The sequence below is a fragment of the Pleuronectes platessa genome, chromosome 3, assembly GCF_947347685.1.
Source record: "Pleuronectes platessa chromosome 3, fPlePla1.1, whole genome shotgun sequence".
Lineage (NCBI taxonomy): Eukaryota > Metazoa > Chordata > Actinopteri > Pleuronectiformes > Pleuronectidae > Pleuronectes > Pleuronectes platessa.
Genome location: NC_070628.1, coordinates 30,221,758 through 30,247,720, shown reverse-complemented (window position 1 = coordinate 30,247,720; position 25,963 = coordinate 30,221,758). Strand labels below are relative to the sequence as shown.

The window sequence follows — 25,963 nt, the reverse complement described above, 5'->3', positions numbered from 1 at the left end:
TAGCGTGTGATTTCGTTGATGTTTTGGTAGGAACCTGCTGTAGGCTGCGGTGCCGTTGCGCAAGGAGCAATACCAGCACCATGAAGCTGCTGTTTGTGGTGACACTCTTATGGCGCGAGGCGTTGTGCGGATCTCCGAGCGTCCAGATCGGTAGGATTCTCATTTGTGCCATCGCGTCACCGTTATCATCTGTACCGTTTGTTCCTCCTGCTTGTTCCTCTTTTCTCATTCATCGTATGTATCCATGTCTCCCGACCATCAGTGTGGGCCTCTCTCTCTCTCCGTCTTCGTGCCACTGTCACTGAGGAGAGGCCTCATCTCAATACGGACTGCTCCAATTCTGTCAACATCTTATATATGTAGGCTGTTATTAAATGCGCGTGCACTGCAGTGTGTGGTTTGTGTGCGCGGTATACGCTTGTTTGTATTCAAGATGTTAACTGGCACAAAGCTAAAGGCAGGTACATCCTAGATGATTAAAATTCAGCACTTCCGACATGTTTCATTGTTGGACCCTCAAACACAGGTATGTATGACGACCCCTACAGGACAGGATTTTCAGCTGCATTCCATCTCATTCAAATCGATAGATACATTTAGACAAATTGCATGAATGGCTCTTCTATTGTTAAACATAAAATCAAGTGATCATAATGTTTTGTATTACTAAGGATTGTGGATAATCGTCTTTACGCAGTGGTGAAAAATGTACCCATCATTACAAAGATTTTTGTCACAGTCAGAAATTTCTCATAGTAAGACTCATTGTTTTGATAAACAAAGACATTTCTTCAATGACAATTCCTGGAGGGGGACACCATAGGGGACCAGTATAGTATATATATATATATCTCAAAGAATAGAAATAAGGTGATTTCTATACTCCTTCACAGTTCAACACAACAACAATCTATCACTTTACTAATGACTTTACAAAAACTAACAAGCTTACCTGAGACGCCCTCTGCCTGACTGTCCCTGCCTGTCCACAGCCAGCTCCTCTCTGAGTTGCCTTTGCCTGATGACAAGTTTGTGAATCATTTCTACAAGTACTTCATTACTTTCATATATCAACTTGCATTTGATATATCTGGGTCCTTATGCTTACTTGACATTTTGGTGCAGTGAAAAAGATTAGATACCTCCTCTTTGCAGGTTTAGTATCGTAGCACATCCATTAACCATGCTAAAGCCAATAATATGCCTAATTAGATTTAGTTGTCCTGAAGAAGCACAACTATAATGTTTTGCTGTCAATGTGTACAAGTCCACAACATTATAAAGCCTACAATTCACTGAGCCTATATAACAGCATTTGTTGTAATGTTGTCTTGTTTCAATGAATTAAGACTTCATTTATTTAAAAAAACAATACCGAAATTGTACATGCAGTAAGAAAAAAACATTGTACTTGCAGCCAAATTGTTTTGGATAAGTTCATCTTAACTATTATAAATTGATACCAATTCATCATCTACAACAGATCACATATTTTTGTTTGAAAATCTACATTTTTATTGAATCCAAGCATTCTGTAGCATATATATAACACATCTTACATTCGCAACCAACGGCTTGAAAATAGGATGAGATTTCCTGCCTTCCATGTGCATTAGAAGTTGCAGGTTATGTAGAGTCTAGATTTAACTGTGAGGTAAAACAAACAAAAATATGCAGTGTGATTAAAATATTTTTTGCTATTGAGTTGTAGAATTAAGGCAATGTGCCTTACATCCTATGACAACAACTGTTGCAGAGCTGCGACTTACAGGAAGTCAGTCTAAACTGGAGCGCAACTCTCTGAGAGAGATAGAGAGAGGAATAGTGAGTGAGTGTTTGAGGAGGGGGGGCGGTGAACAATGTACAAACCACTGTGAGGGATGGAGAGGGGGGGATGCAATATGCCAAAGCTTAAGAATGCATTATTTTGCACCTATAATTAGCGATCAAGTGTTTAGTCAGTGCATATTTTATTGCTATTAAAATGTATGTAGGCAATATCAAGGCTTATGTTTGCAATGATATTGAGAGGGACGACTCTGAATTGGGGTGGAGGGTTGGGGACCTTTGTATATAAATTGTGAATAGTTTGTACATGTGTACAAAAATCGGTGAAGTGCGATTAAAAATGTTCCTTGGTCGCACCGCTGCAGCAAACATTTAGCTGGTGTGTCTCTGTATTTGATCGACTTGTGTCGCTTCCTCATCTCATTTTCTCTGCGGACTTTATACTCGTCCCCAGTCATTCAAAGACTGACAAACGTGAAGCAGAGAAGAGGGAGAAGAGGAGGTGATGTATGTCGAACAGCGGAAACAAAACCCTGTAAAAAGATGAAGATCAGAGCAGAAGCAGGGGTTGGTTTGTACTGTATCTGGCTTGGTGTTCTACCTCCTCTCTCATGCTGACTTTACACTTTAACTATAAACACCAACACCAATCACAAGTTATTAGGAACTGAACAGTAGATTATTTTTGTGCTTCTTCAAAGAGATTATGAAGCACATATTTAAACACATTAAATATGTGAAGAGCAGATACACACACAAATAATCCTAGGTGAAACACTGCAACAATACAAAGCTAAAATCTCATCTAAATCATTACCATCCGGTTCACTGAGCCGGCAACATAAATCCTATGCCAAATGTTTTATATTAATTTAGGTTGAATTTTGTTAACAGAGAAACAGAGTCCATTTTATATATTGTTTTGGTTGTATGTGGTTTGTTTTTTATTAATTTATTGATATTTTATCTTTAATTCTCATTCAAATGTCAGACTGAATATTCTTAAGAATTAAGTTAATTTCTCTTTGTAAGGGTGTACTTGCATGATTATGCTGTAATATTATCATTGTACCAGTGGTTTGAATCTTTTCATACTTATGACAATATAATCATCTATCGCAATAATTTCCTGGACAAAATATCGTCCAACAGAATTTGTTATTGTGAAGGGCCTACCTCAATATTTTTAATAATGCACCAAGTTAGAGGTTTCCTTAACAGTTTACAGCTTTCACTCTCAATGATTACTATTATTTTATTTTTATTGTGACGTAAGACAAAACAAGACAAGAGAACAATCGAGAAAGTACAAAACAAGACATGATGAACATTCAGGATTGAAACGAGAAGGGAGGACATACAAAAACTCGGAGATGGCACTATTTGTTATAGAGAGATTTTATAGTACTGGTGCAAGTGTGTTGGCGAGTGGATAGAATTATAAATTAAATAGAGAGGATATTTAAAACTGAAGTGTAGAGTTGCTTTGCCTTTCATGAGGGCGAAAAAAAGATAGCACCATCCTCACAGCATCCCCCTCCCCTCCACTTGAAAATGAGGAGGACAAGAATTAAAAGGGGCCTGATCTCGTCAGCTGCGCCTAAACCCTGGGGAGAGAGCTAGCGATGGAGATTAGAACCCAGAACTCCTTCACGGAACCTTGCATCCTTCAGGCCCAGTGGGGAGAAGCCCTTTCCTAAAAGAGGAAGGGGAGTTGGAAAGACAAAAAAAAATAATGATGACAGCGTGTTGTGTGTTTCTGGTGAGTGCAGTGCTGTGTGTATGGAGAGTTTGGGTGTTGGTTGCAATTTTATTGCTGATTAAATAGAAAAATACAAATATATAAATGAACATCGCTTTTTCTGCAAACAATGAAGTTAAAACACTGCTTTGAATCATAATCTGAGGGAAGAACCTCTTTTCTATCTGCTTCAGTGTTTGTACCTGTTTTGACCTGCTTGTCTATGTTGCACTTCACACTTTGTGTGAAGTGCAACATGTGCTGAGGATCATACAACTCACTGTACTTCTCCACTTCAATTATTAATTTAATGTCATCCATCTTCAAGAAATTCTCCCCTGCTCTGTTCAATTTCGGGTGACGAGGGTAAATTACGTATTCTCCACTCAAGTCTATGTGGAGAATACGTAGCACCCCCCCCCCCCCCCCCCCCCTCTCTCTTTTTATCTTTATGACTGCTTATGTGGCAGAAGTGGAATACAAAGTATGGGATGCATATTTGATAATTTACATAATATAAAATATGCAATCTATATAGTTTAAAATCATTTTTCAGTGTGTTTCCTGGCATGATAAGCTCGCGATGAGCGAAAAAATTTTACTCTACGCCGAAACGATCGCTGCACGGCGTGATGCACCCTTTGCTTCAGCGTCCGGTGTGAACAGCACAAATGTTTAACGGGGATGGATGGGAGCCAGCTGGTTTTAAGGCTTGGCGCGTCGCTTCCGCGTCCGGTGTGAACCCGGTATTAGGCAACAGCCAAAAGTGTCAGTCGAGCCACCTGCACCTAGTGGTCAGAATACCACAGCCTCGCCGGCATTTACATTCTAACTCTGTCAACTTGACTCCAATTGAATCCCATACCGTTGACACCTTATTGGCTAAAGAGGTCAAGAGGGATCATGATAGGCCCATTTGACAGTCCTCCTTTTCAAGAGCTCATGAGCCCACAAAAATACTCCTGTAAAAAGAAGGTAATTGTCTTCCCTACACGGCTCATACATTCCAAGCATTCACCTCTCACTCCCAGTTCAGATTTCTCCATGTAATGTTAAACAATCAACCATGCCATAACTCTCATCCGCTTTGCCAGCTATAGAGCTTGGCTGTCAAAAGACGACATCAACAGCGCCTTTAAAGTCTTGCCCATCCATCCAAATTTTTTTTTCTTCTTCTTTTGGCCCCAGTAAACTCACCCCATTCATCGTGCATGCCTCCTAAGAAGCCATCCTTAACAGCCCCAAGCACTCTCTCAGCCTACTTTACTGGCCAGAATTGTTTCAAGGTATTTCACACCAATACCACCTGTTCGTCTGACTCTTTTTGTGGTCCGACATCAGCTTGGGTGGATGCCTGAGACGGAACCCCCACACAGAGTCTCCATCTGCCCAGTCCACAGCATATCCTCCCAGACCAGCCTGACAGAGACATTCTTCATCCATCTTCATCCTCCCCCTTAACATCCATTTACATGTATCCATCCACAATATACAATACAGCCTTTCAATCTTTCGAATTTCCATCGAGAGATTTAATGTTAAATGGTTGTGGAGTGGTCCATACTATCAATCAATCAATCAAATTATATTTGTATAGCCCATATTCACAAATCACAATTTGTCTCATAGGGCTTTAACATGGTGAGACATCCTCTGTCCTTAACCCTCAGCAAGATTAAGGAAAAACTACTAAAAAACATTTTAACAGGGTAAAAATACGTAGAAACCTCAGAGAGAGCCACATGTGAGGGATCCCTCTCCCAGGACGGACAGAAGTGCAATAGATGTCAAGTGTAGGAAAACATCATCAAGATTAAAGGTTTTAGCAGCATTGATGAGGGTAAACATTTTGAAGGATAACTTCAATACTATATATCAAGCAGTCCTGCTGCAATCATAGTCTATGGTCAGTAGCCAGCAAGATCGTGATCCATCGTCAAGATCGGATCCACTATAGTCCACAGTCATTGTCCATTGCCGCCAGTTAGGATCCATCATCAGCTGCCACCTCGGTCGTGGTCCACCACCATTATCTCACTCCAACACGACAAAGAATCCGCCATTCCCACTACGATCAGCCGGCACAACATAGAATCCACCACACTGGATCCACCACCGCGACCTCTGACACGCGATCCACAAATCGCAATCCATGATGATGTGGCCACAGCTGTGGCCCTGGATCTGCGGGCGATAAGGCACAGGGACTCCGGGGAAGGGGTCAAGTCAGAAACATGTGTTGATGTGATATGAATTACTTTGATGTGATAAGGATGGAGAAGAGGCAGGAGAAGCTGGAAAGAGAAGTTCTGTGTGTCATGTGTCATAAATTCCCCTTTTATGGCAGTACCATGAAAGCCATGTGGCCCACTCAGTAGATCAGACATCAATACCTCTATGCCTTTTGAATCTAAACGCCTCCTATTTAAGAACATAGGACAAGTTAAGTTCTGCCGCACTAATTAATGCATAGCGCCAGTTGATGTTATCAATCTTCTAGACCTATAGCAGCATACCTAAGAGCAAGTCTAGGTCTCAAAAAGGAAGGTTTTAAGCCTACTCTTAAACGTACAGATTGTACTAGTGAAATTAAAATAATAATTAAACTTAGGCTCGGGAACGGGACCATGCCTGAACCACTCCTCTAATTACCTATCAACCCTTTTTATACCCGGTCAATCCATCCTGCTCTGTTTGTCTCAGATCTCTTGACGCAACCTCCCTTCCCCTCACCCTCCCTTCCACACTCCATCCTTATCCTTACCTACATCCCTTCCAGCTCATCATGTGCAAATTTCTCTCATATCTCTCCCTAGGTTCTGTCTGGTGGTCTGACCAGCTTGGGCGGAAATGTGCCTGAGAGGGACCCCCACTCTGAGTCTTCATCCTCCCAGTTCAGCCTAACAGTGACATTCTTCATCCATCTTCATACTCGCCCTTCACAGCCATTCATCCATCTATCTTCCTTTCATCAATATTCTATACAGCCTGAATGGCTGTGGAAGGGTCCATGCTGGTATAGTCACATTCAATCCAGGTGAACTGCTGGTTTGGCAGTTCCAGCGATTTACTATTGAAGACTCTTCATGTCACACTGTTAAGCACTTACCTCTAAAGGTTGTGACTGTCAAACGTGATCCATAAACTAATGCTAGTTTTATAGTTAAACAATAATTAAAGAACAGCCTCAGGTCCTGTGGTTGCCAAAACTTTCTTAAACTCACTTACATTCACCATTGTTTGGCCGGAGCATTGTAAGAGTAAACTATTATTATCTAATTAAATTATGTTTTCAATGTTTAAATAGGCTTTTTTTTCTCAGCATGTTGGAGGGGGCGGCGCCCCAACGCCCCCTATTAACAAGCCCCCTATTAACAAGCCCCCACTGGTAAAATCAAAGGGCTAATGTTTTTTTTTTTCTCCTAATACTGAGTTTTAATGTGGTGTAAGCCTGCGCCATTAATGTTAATGATTCTAATTATCAACTGAGAAGCCCCTGAAGGTACTTTGATCAACACAGTATATGTCCATGACATACTGTACATGTCAAGAGGTTTTTCTTAAAACTACTCAACTACCAAATTAAGTTATGGAAACAGAGAGGGGTGATGGGAATAAAGGTTCTGTGATGCTTTAGCTTTGGAGCTGAATATAGGAATATTGGCTACACTATTTTTTAATCAGATGCTTGTAAAACATTATGTAGCCTACTTTCCACTGCTAACAGCAGTGTTAGCCAAGTAGGCTCTATATGTTGTACCTGGACTTTAACTGTGTAGAAATATACTTGTCACATTACAAATTTATTAATATATGCCTTAAAGACAATAATGTGAGACGAATGTGGCTGTTACAGGAGTCTAGGGTGCCCGGGCCACTCTGGTGCCCTGAACTACAACTGGGCTGAGGAGTGGATAATAATAAATCGTAATACTACATTTGAATGTATTTTGAATTTTCATGCCCATTTGAATATTACACTCACAAACCATATGAACTATACTTTGAGAGAATAATGTATTGCTGTGACTTTTCCTCATGTTTAAAAACAGCTGGGATGTGCTCCATTTTGTGTGACAAAACGGAAAATTTGCTTTCTATGAAACTGCGATCTTATGTGTAGCTGAAGAGAAAATTTGCCTTGAGAAGTCACAGTTAAACAAATCAACGTGGCATGTTCATCTTGGTGACTGCAGGTTAACTGCTGTTGAATATCTCCACTGACTTTGAGTCAACAAAGAAACATTGCACGTGTGTTTCACACAGAAAAAGGAAAGTTACCCACTGAATTTGACTCACTCACACTGCTGAAGCTTTGCTTCCGAATGTTTTTAATACACAGAACAAGGACTGACTATGGCCCTTCATCTTTTGTAACTGTTGTCATGGCACAAGGGGATCTCTTCATGGCCACCATGCATAGGAGGATTGACTTCAGAAGCCAGTAACTCAGTGAACATATGCTATGCAAAATAGACTTCAATATAAAGCTTCAAATATCCCCAAAAGTACTTATTCGTTTGTATTTTATTCCATTGTGATCCCTCTGTTCTTTCTTTCGTGATACTGTGCTGATTCCATTTTATTTCTTTACTTATTTCCTTATCACATGTATTTACATTTTGCTATTGTCAGCAGTACTGTTGAGCTATGTGTGTGTGTGTGTGTGTGTGTCATTATGGAACATTTGTCGTGGGAGGGTGAACTACCAAAGAGGAGGTTCTGGATATTTAGACAGGTATATGTCTCTGCAGAGACCCCACAAACTGACAACAGTCAAGTTTAATTTAGGCCTTTCCTCAAGTTGTTTTGTCACATTTTATCTAATGACACATCAGCATTCTTTTAACCCACAGCACCAGCTAAAACTGATTAGTAAAAGCATTCTTATTATTAGAAAATGACATCTGTCAAGTCTGTGTATGTCCTCTTCTTTAATATAGTGGGTCATCTTCTAAGCAGAAGCTCAGTGGTTCGATCCAAGTCTTCCCGTATCGTGTTCTGAAGTGTCCATGGGTAGGATACTGAAATGAACTGTGGGCCAGATACAAATCACCCCTGGCAGCCGTGCCGTTCTCACAGTAGAGTGCCTTAAGGGTTATCCAAACTAGAAAAGCGCTATATAGATACAGACCAATTACCGTTTATAAGGCGCATATACAGTAAGAATATATAACTTTCAAAGAGGACATTTGATTTGTGAACCTTAAATTGTACCATGACCTTTAAAAGCTGATTTACAATGACCAACTATTACTTTATACAGGTATTAACTTATTGTAAAACAAACCTACATGTATGGAAACATTTAACAAATGAAAAAACCAGCACATAAACTGCAGTTTTATTAAGCATTGAAAATAAGAAACTATAATTAAAATGTCCCGCATTTTAGCAGTTTCGGCCCTCTGTATATTGTACCTGAAAGTATTGTGACAAATGATATTATTTATAAACATTATACCACTAATATGATAATGTTATAGCATAATCATGGAAGTAGACAAAAGAGCCATGGACTGAATTCTTAAGAATATTCAGTTTGACATTTGAATTAGAATTAAAGGTAATAAAATATACCAAATAAATACAACCCAAACAAAATAAACCACACACAATTGAAACGATAAATAAATTGGACTCTGTTAACAAAAACTGATCTTGAATAAATATTAAACATTTGGCCCATAATGTATGTTACCAGCTTAATTAACAAGATGGTAACGATTTAGATGAACTTTTAGGCTTGTATTGTAATACGTTAGTCTTTCAGCGTGTTCTCTAGGGTTGTGTGTGTTTGTGTGTGTGTCTGTTCCTTTATGTCGCTCTTCACACTCAAACTGACAATCACATTTATTTAGTGATGGAAGCAATGGGGTTGGGACCATGAATCTGGATTGATTCGAATCACTTGAACAGGAAATCCTGGCTGTGTCATGACTGAGTCATAATGTGTGTAATTTATGGTGGTGTTCTCCCTCTGTCATGGCTTTCATAGCGGACATTCTCCCGTCTCAGCTGCTTGCTGGTTTGCCAGTTTAAGTCTCTTGTGGTGAAGTTTGACCCAGTCTTTTTGAGGCTCCTCTGGTTCACCTCGAGTGCAGAGCATTACATCCATGGGAAGGCGTAGGTGCTTTCCAAACACGAGGTAAGAGGGGGTTTGTCCAGTAGAGCAGTGAACAATGTTTTAATACATAAACGACAGGTCCTGTATGCATTTAGGCAACCGCAGTTTTTGATTCTCCTCTGGAGTACCAAGGAGAGAAAGCAGTGTGTGCTTAAAAACGTTCACAGACCCCATTTCCTTACGGGTGATAGGGGTTGGTCAGGCTTTTGGTTTTCCCATAGAAACTATACAACTCTTGCAGGACTGCAGATTCATAGTTAGCCCCTAGATCAGAATGAAACCTCCTTGGGCTACCTACAAATTTAATGGCATGTTTCCAAATAGTCTTGACTGTGATATAGTGTGGGAATAGTTCCAGGCAGGGACACAGGAAGCTCTTCATCTGCATTTACTGATTGACTTGTTTCCAAGGGCTTTTGTGACAGGGCATCTGCTTTGGCATAGGCCTTCCAGCCAGGAACTTTAGGTCAAAGTTGTTACTTGCCAGCCTGGCTGCCAATCTCTGCTACATGCTTCCCAGATTGGCTGTCTGCAGATGAGAAAGGGTATTGTTTTCAGTAAATACGGTGAAGCGAGAACCCAAAAGATACTTGTGAAATTGTTCTGTTACTGCCCCATTTTAATGCTCAGTTGTTTGCAAGCTCCCACAGGCTAAATCAATCACCCTTTCCACTCCAGATGGAATCTGGCTTAGCACTGCCCCCAACCCACACATGCTGGCATCTGTGTAAAGAATGAAGGGTAGTGAAAAGTTGGCAAAGGAAAGAAAAGGAGCTTCTTTCAAGGCTTCTGTTGTGCAATAGTAGTAGTAGATTTGACGTTGGCTAATTATTAATAATCATGAGAAATGATTATTAAAGTAGAAATTATTTATTAAAAATAATTAAAAATTATAAAGCTAGTAATTAAGAATAGTAAAATAATTAATTAGAAATGATACGGTTATCAATTAATAATGGTTAAATAATTAATGAAAACAATAAAATTATCAATTAAGAATGAAACAGTCTGTAATTAATGCTTATCGTAGCGGGGCACCACCCTGGTTACAGGGACCAACTAGTCAAACTATAGTTATCAGTCTCAAGTGATAAATGTTATATTAATAATCTCAATATTTAATATTAATGATTATATAATAAACAATGAAGGGTTTTAAGTTCGAGCACAGGCTATAGTAATCACAGAATCACAGAAATACAAATACTTTAATTACAAAAGTATTTATTAAAGGGAAATAAAGTTAATGTTATTCCATGATTCTTCATTTAACAAACTCCAATATTTCAAAGAAGGCAACAGCAGCAGCAGCACTTATCACAATGGTCACACATGTAATACTGAGTATCTACTGGTGTGTGTGTGTGGTCGTGTGTGTCTGCCTGTCTGTGTCTCTATGTGTGTGTGTGTGGGTGTGTGTGTGTCTAAAGAAAAAAGGGAGTGGCTATGGCGTAATGACGAGATCACGTAGTGACGTAGTCTGGCCAGGATCAAGATGTTACGTTCACGTACTTTCAAGATGGAGGTTTATGACCCCGGTGACGACATGAGGTCGAAGACAAGATGGCGGTCGGTCGCCTGTTACACAAAGGAACTTTAGACAAAGAGATTTCTTATCTCCTGGTTCTGGCGCCGAAATGTATTAAGGCTCTTTAAATCTAGAATTTTCTATGCCACATGAAATATGTAAGTGTAGGTCGGGACGTGTGTAAAAACAGGTTTAGGAGAAAAGAGAGAGAGAGAAAGAGAGAGAGACATCAAAAAAACATCGTCTGAGACCAGCTACAGTGACGTCACCACTCAGTACACAAATTAGAGTTGTGCACCGATCTTTTAACAGGTTAAGTCTCTGCAAACTTAGTCGGACGATAACAGTGCTGCCGGAGGCTCTCTGTCACGGCGCGAGGCACTTTAAAACATTCGACAATGTAAACAAGGAACCGGAAGTGACGCATCGTTCCCTCGTGTTACACGGCTTAAAAACAGATCAGCGATCTACAAACAAACACACTCAAATAAACATGACACGCTAAGTATTTAAACTAGTCTCTGCCCAGACAATAAAGCCTCTTACTGTGACCTCCGCGGTGTTGCTTGCGAGTGGCGCGCGGATTTTCCAGAAGTCCAGTGAATCTCGTGTTGTGTTCCTCGGGGTACATGCGGTCAGCGAATCCCCGGAATTAGGTGAAGAAGTCATGGCTTGAGCTGGATAGCGCTGGTTCATCTGTTGCAGCGGCTTCGTGCTGGGACCGGATATGGAGCGAATTCGTCTTGCTCGTGGAACGGAATTCGGCCTCGTCTCTTCTGCGACAGAATGATGCTTTGTCCTGCAGGGATTAACAGCTGTGTCGCAGCTGTGGGGATCGTGAGAAGAAAAGTCTGTGATGCTCAGCCGGCGAGCGAGTTCCTGTGCGCGGCCTCTTCAAGTTAAAATAACAAAAAGTCCTATCAAAATAAAACGTCGACTGATGAAGAAATAAAAGAAAATGGAAATAAAACGAACGTCTGTAATTGCCCCCTTTAGCAACTGGAACATCTGGGAGGCCCCGAAGGGGTCTGTTGACGTCTTCAGAGCAGGGTAAAAATGGCAGCGATTTTTGGAGTGCCAGGGCTTTTAAATTACCTGAGAGGTCCTCCTCCTTGAGGAGTTGGTCATAGGACATCGGCCAATTGATTTGTCAGGAATGGATCTGAGTGGGCGGGGCTTGGAACTCAGCGGGGGTTCCAAGGCATTCCCAGAACATTTTCCACCACCAGGGGGAGATTCTTAAGCCTGCAGGAGGATGTTTTCCCGCCGAAAGTTTAACAACCCTTTGTTCCTCTCGGCTCCAGTGTCTGGTGGCTCCCTCCCTTTGGGCTCTTCAGACCCAGCAGGGGTTCCGTGTTCCTGCGGGGGCCTTGAAACCTGCTGGGGTTTTCTCGAAACTGCCAGGAAAAAGTACTCACAGGTGGATAAGAATGTTCCACAAGGCCTTGATTTACACAGGCCTTTGTTTAGATTTTCTTTGGATAACCTCTGACCTGTGTCTTGTGGTCATCCGCTGGGCTCTGGCCCAACACTTCCTTCAGACCTTCAAATGCTGCTTGCCCTAACCCTAACCCTAGTCACAGGTTCTCTTCTAGCAATGCTCAAGTAATTACAACCTATAAAATAAAATAGAAATAGTATAAAATAGAATAAAATAGAATATCAAAATTTTAAATAGAAATAAAGTATATATATATATAAATATATATATAAACAGCTGAAGAGAAAATAAAACAACAATAGTGCATTTATGTGCAATATGCAAATATGTCACAGTGCTTGTCTGGTGGAATTATTGCAGTTCAGAGGAGTTTAAAAGTCTTATGGCCTGGGGGATGAAACTGTCTCTGAGCCTGGTGGTGCGGGCCCGGATGCTGCAGTACCGTCGGCCAGACGGCAGCAGGCAAAAATGTTTATTGCTGGGGTGAAAGGGGTCTTTAATAATTCGGCTGCTCTTCTTCCTGCACCGCTGGGTGTAGAGGTCCTCCATGGATGGTAGCGCCGTCCTGGTGATGTGCTGGGCGGACTTCACCACCCTCTGTAGAGCCTTACGGTTCAGGGCGGTGCGGTTGCCATACCAGGCGGTGATGCAGCCAGTCAGGATGCTCTCTATTGTGCACCTGTAGAAGTTGCAGAGAATCCTGGAGTCCATGTGGAGCTTCCGCAGCCTGCGGAGGAAGAAGAGCCGCTGCCTGGCCGTCTTCCTGATGGAGTCTGTGTGATGGGTCCAGGTCAGGTGATCAGTGATGTGGACCCCGAGGAACTTGAAGCTGCTGACTCGCTCCACCATGGTCCCGTTGATGGAGAGGGGGGCGTGTTCCACTCCTTGTCTCTTCCTGTAGTCCACAATCAGCTCCTTCGTTTGGCTGACGTTGAGATGGAGGTTGTTGTCCTGACACCAAGATGTCAGGGCTTGACCTCCTCTCTGTAGGCCTTCTCATCGTCGCCGGTGATCAGGCCTATGACAGTGGTGTCATCAGCAAACTTGACAATGGTGTTGGAGCTGTGGGTGGCCACGCAGTCATTCGTGAACAGGGAGTACAGGAGAGGACTGAGCATGCAGCCCTGGGGGGCACCGGTGTTGAGAGTCAGGGTGGAGGATGTTGTGCTGCCGATCCGCACCGCCTGTGGTCTGCCCATCAGGAAGTTCAGTATCCACTCACAGAGGGCGATGTTGAGGTCTCTGAGCTTGGTGACGAGCTTCAGGGGCACGATGGTGTTGTCCAGGTGGGAGAGGGCAGTGTGGAGGGTGAGGGAGATGGCATCTGCAGTCGACCTATTTGACCTGTAGGCGAACTGAAGATGGTCCAGAGAGTCAGGGAGGGAGGAGGTGATGTATGGTTGGACCAGCCGCTCAAAGCACTTCATGATGATGGAAGTGAGTGCTACTGGGCGGTAGTCGTTCAGGCAGAGGATTTTAGTTTTTTTGGGAACAGGGACATTGATGGTCTTCTTGAAGCATGCGGGGACAACAGACTGGAGCAGTGACAGGTTGAAGATGTCTGTGAACACATCTGCCAGCTGATCTGCACACACTTTGAGAGCTCGGCCAGGGATGCCATCAGGTCCAGGTGCCTTTCGCGTGTTGATCCGGTTGAGAGATTTCCACACGTCTGCCCTAGCTATGACGGGGGGGCAGCGGTCCTCCTGGGCCTCTTCGATCACCGCAGCCGGGGAGTTACTCTCAAAGCGTGCATAAAAAGTGTTCAGATCCTCTGGGAGAGATGCAGACACTACATCAGCACTACTGGTTTTAGCTTTGTAGTCTGTGATGGTTCTCAGTCCGGCCCACATGTTCCTAGTATTGGAGCCCTTGTAATGGGACTCCACTTTGTCCCTGTAGAGTCTCTTAGCACTGCTAATGGCACTCCGGAGCGCGTACCTGGATTTCTTGTATTCCTCCAGATCCCCTGAGATGTAGGCAGCAGTCCGTGTTTTGAGTTTAGCATGGGCGTCACCATTTATCCAGGGCTTCTGGTTTGGAAATGTTCACAAAGTAATCCTGGGTACGACGTCATCGATGCATTTGCTGATGTAGCAGATGACCGCGTCCGTGTACGTGTTGATGTCATCATCCTGGAACACGCACCACTCCGTTGTGCTGAAACAGTCCTGAAGAGCCGAGTCTGACTGATCGGTCCACCGCTGAATGGTCCGAGTCACCGGTCTGTCACGCTTGAGTTTCTGCCTTTAGGAAGGCAGCAGCAGGACTGAAACGTGATCTGATTTGCCGAATGGGGGGCGGGGGAGGGCCTTATACGCACCACGGAAGGGAGTGTAAACATGGTCGAGCGTGTTCGCGCCACACATCGGGCAGCTGATGTGCTGGAAGTATCTCGGCAGGACTTTCCTCATCTTGGCGTTGTTAAAATCCCCGGCCACGATAAACGCAGCCTCGGGCCGTGATGTCTCCATCCTGTCGATCCCCGCATGCAGCCCGTCCATGGTCCCCGCTGGTTGGTGTCGGCGTGTGGCGGAATGTACACCAGGTCCGGAGTACAGCCTGAAGAAATAATCCTCACATCAGAGCACCACAGATTATTCACCATGAAGCAGACACCCCCTCCCTTGCTCTTACCTGAGTTTGTTGCCCGGTCCTGGCGGTGAATGGAGACCCCCACGGGAACAATGGCGGAGTCCGGAATCGATGGGTCGAGCCAAGTCTCCGTGAAAACCAACACGTTACAAAACTTGATGTCCCGTTGAAAAGTCATCCTGCTACGAAGTTCGTCCAGCTTGTTGTCCAGGGACTGGACATTAGCCAGAAGAATGCTTGGTAGAGGAGGCCGGTTATCACGTTTCCTCAGCCGGACCAGGACGCCTGCCCGCGACCCTCGTTTCCTTCGTCGTCGCCTCCGAGTTCCAGGTACGACAGGTAAACAGCGCCATGGGTAGTCTCATTTGTTTGTTGTCGGTGGCGGTGAAAAAGTGTTTTTTTACCGTCAAACCGATGGACAGAAGTTGTTCTCTATCATATATGATGATAGGGCTCACTTTACCGGAGTGCATGATACAAAATACAGTAGAATAAATAACGACAAGATAGAAAAAAAGACCAAAGCTGTGGGAGAGCGTGGGACACAGCAGCCTTGCTCGGCGCCATCCTACACACAAGGTGATTGGTAAAGTCGGGCAAACACAATAAAATTATTCAAAAGAGACTCAATGTACATCTCACCTAAGCAGGATTCCATCCATCTTTGGAAGTTTGCAGGAGCATTACACAGCCCAAAAGGAATCTTGTCAAACTCATAAATGCCCATGGGAGTTGTGAATGCAGTTTTCTGGTGGTCATCTGGGTGGACCGGCACTTGATAGCATCCGATGGCCAGGACAAGGGTGGAATAAAAACCTTGCCTGGGACAAGATGGTCAGTGTTTCTTCAACTCTTGATAACGGGGTAATGGGGTGGCTCTGGCTGAGCGGTAGAGTGGTCGTCCTTCAACCAGAAGGTCGGCAGTTCAATCACAGTCTTCCCCATCTGCATGCTGACATGTCCTTTGGCAAGATGCTGAACCCTGATTTGCCCCTCATAGAAAAAAATAAAATAATAGATGCACTGTATGAATGTGTGTGTGAATGGCAACACTGTACTGTAAAGTGCATTGAGTGGTCATCAAGACTAGAAAAGCGCTATATAAATACAAACCATTTACCATTTAATGGAAAAGCGTCTTTGCGAGTAGCAGCATTTACCTTGCGATAATCTACAGATTACATAATATCAGGGTGCCATCTTTTTTTCTCTGCTTCCAGCATATAATGCTAGAGGGCACACACTTCTTAATAGATGTTAGGTGGGATCTGTCACTCATCGATTGGTGGGGCATTCCCTGTTGATATTTGGTGAAATACTGTGTCAGTCTCATACCTGGCGCTCTAAACACTTGTAGCTCGCACATAACCCACACTTCTCTCATTTTCATGATTTTCATAGCTCTCCTCCTGGCTATTTGCCCCAGCGGGTTGGCTTCCAATGGCAGTTCTTGTGGTTGCACTGCACCATCTTGGAATATAGTTTTCTAGGACCTTCTTACAACACTCCACTATGACAGGTCCAATAGTGATGTCCAGCACTGCACAACCAATGTAATTTGCAGCAGTCAAAGTCAGCCATGTGGAAGGAACTCCATTTTCACCAAACACTTGGTGAAAAGTGCTTTCTCTCAACATAGTGATCTGTAAGCCAGTGTCCACAGGGCGAGGCAAAATCTGCCCAAGCATTCTCGCATTCATAACTGGACATTCACCAACCTGATCATCTCGGGAGGGCTCATCACTGGACACTGTCTCTTCGTGCCCAAATGTCGATTTGCTGGCAGAGGGGCTTAGTAGTTTAAAGCCGATGGAGCTGCTTAGTTGCTTGGGTCAGGATTCTGACACTGGCAATTCCGTTGCCCTAGATATGGACAACCACATTACAGTGCTGACAGATTGGTCCACCCTGTTCATCATATTTGGGGGTTGTGGATGCACTGAGAGGGACAGGAAAAGACTAAATAAACTGTTTAGGAGAGCAAGCTCGGTCTTGAACTGCCCTATGGATTCCACTGAGGAAGTTGGCGAGAGGAGGATACTAGCAAAGCTGAATTCAATCATGGACAACACCTCTCATCCCCTGCATGACTCCATGGGGGCCCTTAGCAGCTCATTCAGCAGCAGACTGCTCCACCCACAGTGCAAGAATGCTTTTTATCATTTTTTATTTAACTTTAATTTATTCTATTCTATTTTCCTTTTTATATTTCTTTATTCTCTTGTCTACCTCATTTCTGACCTGCCTGCTCCTGTAACAAGGACATTTCCCCGTCATGTGGATCAATAAAGTTTATCTCATTTTATTTTTGGTAAAGTGACAGATGGGAGATGCAGAATGACTTCTTCACAGTCTTCGCCCATTCAGCGGATCATGGTGGACTAAACCGTGGCCTTATATCTTATAAGTCTTATACATAGAAAGAAGTGAATGTGACTTGTCATTAAGTACAGTTCATTTACCGTGAACAAACATCAGTGCACATGAGTGCCAACATACTAGATAATATGTTAATATAATATAAGGACAGTAAATAAAAAAGGAAATAGGTCTAACGTCAATGTCTAATCCCTGACTTAATACATTAGAGTATACAGTATTTTTAGTATATGCTGTTTATCCAATACATCTCCCCTTGGAGAAGTGTTCCTTCACGTTATGAACCCCTTGTCTTAAGGCCAATGTATCTCAGAGAATTGACATGGGGCTAAGATAATCATGTTTTGATTTAACAGTATTGGATATAATGAAGCTACTCAAATTCTGCTCATTTCATGATGTTTTCTCTACGATGTTTTGTTTACCTCAGTATTTTTAAAATGTCAGGATTTGGACTGTTTATTAACCTTTCCAGCACCAAATCCCATCTCACACTCCAATAACTGAGCTCTGCGCCATTATCTGAAGCTCGGCCTGTGTGGTCAACTGCATTGCTTTTTTTTGTTGTTTACTCAGCTTCAGTTGTTCCAGTTTTAGCATCAGTGTATGCAGTCAGCCTGTACATGTGTGTCTTATATGGTTAGCTGTATGCATGTGCTGTTGTGGTGAAACCTACTCTCTTATTAATTCATTATTCTGCCCAAAAATGTTTCTCTCTTCCTTTCATAAATATTAAGATTGATCTTTGTGAGAGCAAGTGGAGGACAAACAACAACTTAAACCCTTTTAATCTCCAACTGGTTACACTAGCTGACACAGACTCAAACGGACATAGTCCACCATGATGTCATCATTTATCATTACTAGGGGTGGGAATTAGCAAAAATGTGATGATTTGATAGTATTGCGATATTTGGGCCACGATTAAATATAAGTGCGATTCCTAACATATTGCGATACAGCAAGCGATTCGATTCTGCGATATAGTGCGATTCATGTCCCCCATATTATTCAAAGGCATTACAAAAAATGAGGAAAATAAGACTGGTCAACTTACTTCAAATGTCACATTTAATTCTGTGAACAACATTGTCTTCTACACATTAAGTGCAAAACCTTTTTCCTTGAACATTCAGGACATAGGACCGTTGTAATTATTTTCTGAATAGGAGACCTCTCACATGAATGTTGAGCTCCCAGCACATAACTTAAAAATATTTAAATACAATACAGTAACATGAAGCAGACATAATAGAGTAACATAAACCTGAGAATAATCATATAAATAAGAGTAACTTAGAGCTTCAATCAAATTGAGAAAAATAAACAAAAATGTGTACTGCTAGAGTCCAGTTCAGTTGGCTGCAAGGTCATGAACGAAATGTTAAATTAATTTGGGAATATTGGCATTATTGTTCAGAAAAAGGAGTTGGTCAATCATTACCCTCCATGTTTTCTGTAAATTGGGTAGTTTAAAATGTGTGTGCGTTGGTGGTTATATGAAGAATATTTTTTAGTGATTCATGGAGATTGCACCCACTAAATATCTTCATAATATTTACAGATATTGAGCAAGGGAGGGTTTTCTCTTTGTCTAGTGGAGTTTCCAGGAAACATATTAACAGTGTTGGAAGGATCTTTTGGAAAGTGAAACAGGACCTCTACTCACCGAAGTAATTTGCCTGCACTACAATATGAAAGTTTTGATAGTAGGAGAGGAGCAGGAGCCCACGTGACATCCACCCTAAGTCAATGACCATTATTTATGGTGGCCTTGTTTCTGTTGGCAGAAGCTCAGCGAGTGTATTCAGACTTTACGCAGTCAGTGCAAGCAGCCATCGTTTCTTCATACAACCCCACTCTCACTGCTCACGGTCAATCAGTCAGTGTCTACAACTATGACCTCATTCTGCCAGCTTCAACTCAACTACTGCAGCTGAGCTGAGGTATCATTTATTTTCTTAAATCTCTAAAGATATTTTTTTCCCCCCGTCAGTGCGTGCTTGATAATACTTGATAAAAAAAAGAGATTGAATTGCAAACACATGTTAATATGCACAGTGATCATATTTCATTCACTCTAAATGGCTTGGTTAGGTCTAAAATCGAACTAAAAAATATTTTAAAAAATGGTTGAAAAAGACTTTTGTGAAATAGTGCTTTCAATGGATCATCCATCATGACTGGCTGATATGTCAAAGTGAGGCAGCTCCACTCAGGATCCAGATGCTGCTGCTGGGACAAAGTGGGACTGTGGATGCAGCCAGACAGCAGTGCATGCAGAGAGAACCCTGGAGGCCTGTGACAGTGTACCACAGTCTGGCAGACTTAAAGGAGCAGAGTTGATCATTAATGACTTGTCTTTAAAAGAAGAAGAGCTCTGATTTCCCCCGTAGTATGGGGGAAATAGTATGATCTGCCTTTGTTTCTGCAGGTAATTAAGTTGCCATAGTTATGGTACATAAGAAAGTAGTTCAGTTCCCAAGCAATGTGTTTTCAAGTATTGTTTGTCACCTCTCCCAAAGAGGTTGTTCTCACCCCTTTCCGTTTGTCAGGTTGGTTTGTATGTTTGTAAGCAAGGCATGGACCTCCACACAACATGGTAGAATGATGCAGTATGAGTCAGCGAAGAACCCTTTAAATTCTGGTGCAGAACCCGTTCAGGGGGAGGATCCAGGAATGTACTTCAGAGTCTCTTACATTCCGAGATTGTCAAAATTTTAACTAAATTCCAATGGAATAATTCATGGATAGTGATGGAAAATTTAGGGAACGGATAGCTCTATGATTTCTATTTATATAATTTCTACTGGGCCTTGGTGGAGGTATGCGCTCAACAGAGATGCTTGTGTTCCTTCAAAACATGGATCCACACTACATTCCCTACTGCACAAGATGGCCAGCATAGCAAACTTACCTGTAAAATATACATTACTGGCTAACTATCAAAATAAAACAGGTTCAGTTCTCTGCAGACTCTGTTTTGTAAAACCTTGTTTAGCTTGTGTTTATCTTAATTTCAGATGGTTTTTTGACCTGAAAGCCCATATTTTCTTCTCACAACCCTACCTAACTGTGTTTGACTCAACTTCACCCAATGGAAAGATTGATGTTTTCTTTTTTCTTCACAGTGTATCCCGCTGTTGCAAATTCCCTCAAAGTCATCATTCAATCATGCAGTGTCAGCTGCTGAGTTGCTTCAGTCACATCTCATTTCATGATTGATATAGTATGAGATAAGGGGAAGTAAGGAACAATCGTTTTTGACCCCGGAATAAAAAAAAGATTCAAATTAAGTGTCCAGCCCAAATCCATGACACAAAAAAAATTGAAAACACAACAAAGATTATCGTTAGGAAAAATCTTCAGCAGGTGAAACTGTTCTAACAGTGTGTTCAGGTCACCAGAGACAAGTTTAGTCTTGCCAGAGCCAGAACCATGCAAAGTGAAGCAGCCTTTAGTTTTTCCCCATGTTTGGAACATGTTTGAGTTCTGTTCCAATTGTCTGATAATTTAAGACTGACCTTCAAACCTTAACAATGTATTACATATCTAACAAATGTACCAAACTATACTTTAGATTATATTATCTGCCAGTATGTAAAGCACACTGAAATGATTTGTTTTGTATCTACTCTATGTATTCGAATGTATTCGTTTCTACGCATGCCAATTGACTGATTGTGATGTCAGAGGACATGTAGGGAGAGCACAGCTGATCCTCACAGTAGGAATGTGTCTGTTTTTAGGTAATAATGTTGAATGTTTAGATGAGGTGAGGTGGATTCAAAACAGCCGATTTGAGGAATCTATTTATTTATCTTAAGTTCAAAGTTGAGCTTTTTCCATGGTCTGATCAGGATCAGAACCCTGGACATATTGAGGTGGGAGGAAAGCAGACTTTTTGCTGCAGTGATAATTATCCTTCTGGGAATTTCTCCGAGCCAGCATCTGCAGCACCTGTCTGAACACATTCCGATTGTTGTCGGTATCTATTAGGATAACCATTTGGTCAAATTTGATATGGTGTATACACAAAACAGAGCATATGTTTATATTAATGAACGCACCTTTATTTTTCCGGGACTTTTTTTCATTGAATTAGTGGAAACTTTATATACTTTGTGAAATTCCTACATTAAATTATTCCTTCCTTTTAATGTATTGGCCATTAGATGAAACACAAACTGCTGTAAATCACAATTTGCCTTGCTGTTTCTTACCTTCCTGCCATATTATACTCCATTTTTGGGGTCAGTTGTCTGTCTGTCATTGTGTTGCTGTTCTTCCTATTTTCTGGCAAAATATTGCATTAAAATGCATCATACTGCAGGAGTACATGGTACAGAAGGTCCATATTCCAGTGCCACATCAGATGCCACCTAGTGGTTATTAGAGCAAACAACAATAACCTGTTAGGTGTTGAATTAAAGTCAAAATGACCTCTACTGCCTCCTGATGGTACTGCAGTAATGATAGTAAACAAGGCTGTTAGTTTGAGAGACAGCCGTCACTTCATTAAGTACAGCAGTAAAGTTAAAAAACATTACGACATACACAAAAACACCTCATACTCAAAACTGTGATCTTGTAATGTGTATTTTAGAATCAAATTTATATTCAGCTGTTTATCTTCATGTTTTTCTTGTTTTCATGTCGGTCTTACCTTGGTCCTGTATGTGTTCGTCTGTCTCAGGTGGTTTGTTCCCCAGAGGTGCAGATCAGGAGTATAGTGCATTCAGAATTGGCATGGTTCAGTTTGGGATGGCAGACTTCAGACTGACTCCACATATAGATAACCTGGAGGTGGCCAATAGCTTTGCTGTCACTAACTGCTGTAAGTATTGCTCTTCTCTTATTCCGAACAAAAAAAATGACAGATGTTAAAAATATTAATAATTTTTAACATTAGTGTTGTAGAGACTGATGTGTTTGTTGTATTGTTTCAATCTACTATCCAGTTAAAAATTTTATGGTATAAATGAATAAAAGAAAATGAGTTTAGTCTCCCTGTTAAAAAAAACAAGACACTGTAGCGTTATTTTATACTTGGGTTCCAGTAACTGTGCAACAAAGACTAGAAATAAATGAAACGAGGACTCATGCATGCAGAATACTCTGTTTTCATCAGAGCATGATGTAATGCTGGCCTGAGGCGTAAAGCTCTGCTATAGAAGTGCAGTGCATTGGATTAACATTGAGCCTTTGTCTGTCATCTACACGCTTGTTCTGGACCTGCTTTAGTACAAAGTGTAGGGGCTGGTCAGAGAACCTATAAGCAGAACACAGAGACTGAGATAGGATAGCATAGGTAAACTGTTTTTCTTGAAACGAGCAAATATCAGGTTGAACCATGGAACTGTGTCAGAGCTGGGTGCCGGAGGGGGGCCGATCTGAGGGAGGATCCAGAGCAGAGGAGATGAGGAGGGCTTGATGGTGAGGACAAGGCAGAGCTTAGGTCTGATCACAAGCAATGCGATGAATAGTAGAGTTCAGGGTGGTGGTTGGTTTCCTGAGATGATGAGGCAGGAGTCAGGCTGAGGAATTGCAGGTACAGAGAAACAGAGATTATTGGCTGGCAAAAACAGAGAATGATATATTTCAAAGAATGGCTGGCGATGTAACAGATATTTATTTTTGCCCATCACCTTTATAGAAGTTTTTTTTTTTTTTACAATATTCTCTTGATTATCTGGACTGTGAGAGTGCCGAACCATGCTGCCATTCTGTATCTAATCATGCTTTCTGGCACAGTTGTGTGGAATATTGACATGAATGCATAGGAAGCGAACTTCGCACACATAATTACTATATGAACATTCCATTTCAGATTGCAGTCCAGCCGTATGCCCAGATATTTAAAAGTGCTCACCTGCTCGATAACTTTGTTACTGATTAGAGGTTGAATATCATCTCCTTCGTCTTTTTGATGTTAAAAATCCGATGTTGATGACTGTCACACCAGTCTTTAAAGGTGTCTTTTAAAATGTCAAAGGCCCTTCATTTAGGGCCCTTAGCATTATGATGTCAGTCATTATTGTAGTATATGATGTACATGAAGGCAGGAATTTACACAGAGACATGAAAATTGACTTTTTATTTCTAGAGTGGAGAACAAGGTCACTGAAGTAGGACAGCTAAATATAGCAGCCAAACAGGCACAAAGGACTTCTGTGTCTACCCTCTAAGTACAACAGCGGACGTCCACAATACTACAAATGTAATATATATGATAGTAATGTGATAATATTAGGGTAGCAAATTTAATTGTTAAAAGATGAAAGGTTGTGTAGAAAGTTTGAAAGGTTTCTTGTCAGACACCATCAACACAGGCCTGGGTCTGCAATAAAAAGCTTAGCACCAGCTGGTTGGTTTGGGTAGCCTCTGTCATTGCCTGAAATGCACCTTGAAATCTAACTACATGTCATGGCACAACTGAAATGTTTACAAAAGTTTTTAATCCAAGTTTGTATTTTCATTGTAATAATATAATCTATGTGATGATCAGATGCAGAGAAGCCTAAAGTTATTCAAGATCTTAAGATTTAAGAGTAGTTCAGTTTGACTGCGAGGTGCTGAGTGCAGAGACATTCTTCTTCTGTTACATAAAACCTGCCTTTGTCCTGCTTTATCCTCTGATTGTCTGTCTCTGTTTAAAGCGATCTTATAATGTTTCTCTCTGTCTTTCTTCTAGTTTGTTCTCAGTTCTCTCGAGGTGTGTATGCCATATTTGGCTTCTACGACAAGAAGTCCGTAAACACCATCACATCCTTCTGTGAGACACTCCATGTCTCCTTCATCACACCATCTTTCCCAGCAGAAGGAATGAATCAGTTTGTTCTCCAGATGAGGCCAGACATCAAGGGGCCGCTGGTTTCATTAGTGGAGTACTACAAATGGGAGAAATTTGCCTATCTATACGACAGTGACAGAGGTAATAAGGATCTCGTGAGTCATCGTGTACATTATGTGATTTAAGTGGAGCTGTTGCATAATTGTGAACTTTTAAAGGACCTCTAATTTAGTTCTTCTAACAAGAATTTAGTACTGAGAGGAACTGACTGACTTTACCATCTCTGGCAGAAAAACAATGTTGTGTCATTGTAGCGTTCATCATGTTGAAATAATCAAGTCATAAAGGGCCTTGATCTAGTTTAAAGCATTTTAATCGTCATGTCCTTAAAATTTATGTGAATTGTCTGTGTGTCTCAGTGGCTACTCAGACCAGTTGGCCGCAGAATACACCATTTTTTACATTCATGATTTTGGAGCGCACCTATATTCTGACCTTTGCTTGAATGGCAAACTCCGCTAAAGAATACATGCATAGAAAAAATATATTAATTTCATTATATTTACTGGAAGCAATAAATCTATTCTATTCTGTATTCTTTTATTTAGGGTTGCTGGACAACATGATTGAGTTCATAATAAATCTGACTAGATCCGAGATTAACATTTTTACTTTATCAATTTAGGTTTTTGAAAGTAAAAGTACCTCATTTGTATCTCATAATGGCTACTTTTCAGAAACTTGAGAGATGTATTGAGGAATTGAGAGGCCTTTCTGTGTTGTAACTAATGGCTTGTCTGTATTTCCAGATATTAATGGATGAAAAGTCAATGTACACATTGACTTCACCTTACCTGGCAAGCTCTGAAAATTGTCAGGAATACTAAAAGGATTGCATTTCAGATTTACCTGTAATGCATGTAAAATGTACAAAGCAGCAAATTATTTTACTAACCATGTCCTGTTTGTGAATTGGTTGTATAGGTCTTTCTACTCTTCAGGTAATACTGGACACAGCAGCTGAGAAAAAATGGATTGTTACAGCAATAAATGTCGGAAACCTGAAAGATGAAAGGAAGGACGAAGCCTACCGCTCCTTGTTTCAGGTACTGATGTTCTGCTCATACATAGCACTGAACCATGTTGGCTCTCACTCTATTGATGGAAATTATGAAGATGCACAACTTTCAAAACTTGCCACCATAGGTTCAGTTCTGACTGTGATATGGTAAATGGTTTTGTATTTATATAGCAATTTTCTAGTCTTGATGACCACTCAAAGCTCTTTACAGTACAGTTTTATATTCACCCATTCACACACACATTCATACAGTGCATCTATTCGCAGCACTTTGTTATTCTATGGGGGGCCATTCGCAGTTCATCTTGCCCAAGGACACTTCGGCATGCAGATGGTTCAGACTGGGGATCGAACTGCCGACCTTAAGATTGGAGGACGACCACTCTACCCCTCAGCCACAGCCGCTCGCACTATCTGAAGCTCAGTGGTGTTGTTTCCACAGGAGATAGTGTAGAGCTTCACCATTATGTCATCCCACCGGAGTGGCTGG

At 41.6% G+C, this 25,963-nt stretch overlaps 1 protein-coding gene across 3 annotated transcripts in view; it reads left to right on the top strand.

The window, feature by feature from the left end:
* LOC128436696 (glutamate receptor 2) overlaps positions 1-25,963 on the top strand; it is a 50,971-nt gene continuing 25,008 nt past the window's right edge. For 2 of the 3 annotated variants that reach the window (XM_053418510.1, XM_053418509.1), the window contains exons 1-3: positions 22,289-22,436; positions 24,294-24,533; positions 25,377-25,498. In XM_053418510.1, the coding sequence (XP_053274485.1) occupies positions 22,349-22,436; positions 24,294-24,533; positions 25,377-25,498 (450 nt within the window). In that variant the 5' untranslated portion in view covers positions 22,289-22,348. Of the gene's footprint in view, positions 151-22,288; positions 22,437-24,293; positions 24,534-25,376; positions 25,499-25,963 lie in introns of those variants that run through there. The other variant, XM_053418508.1, reaches the window with a different exon arrangement.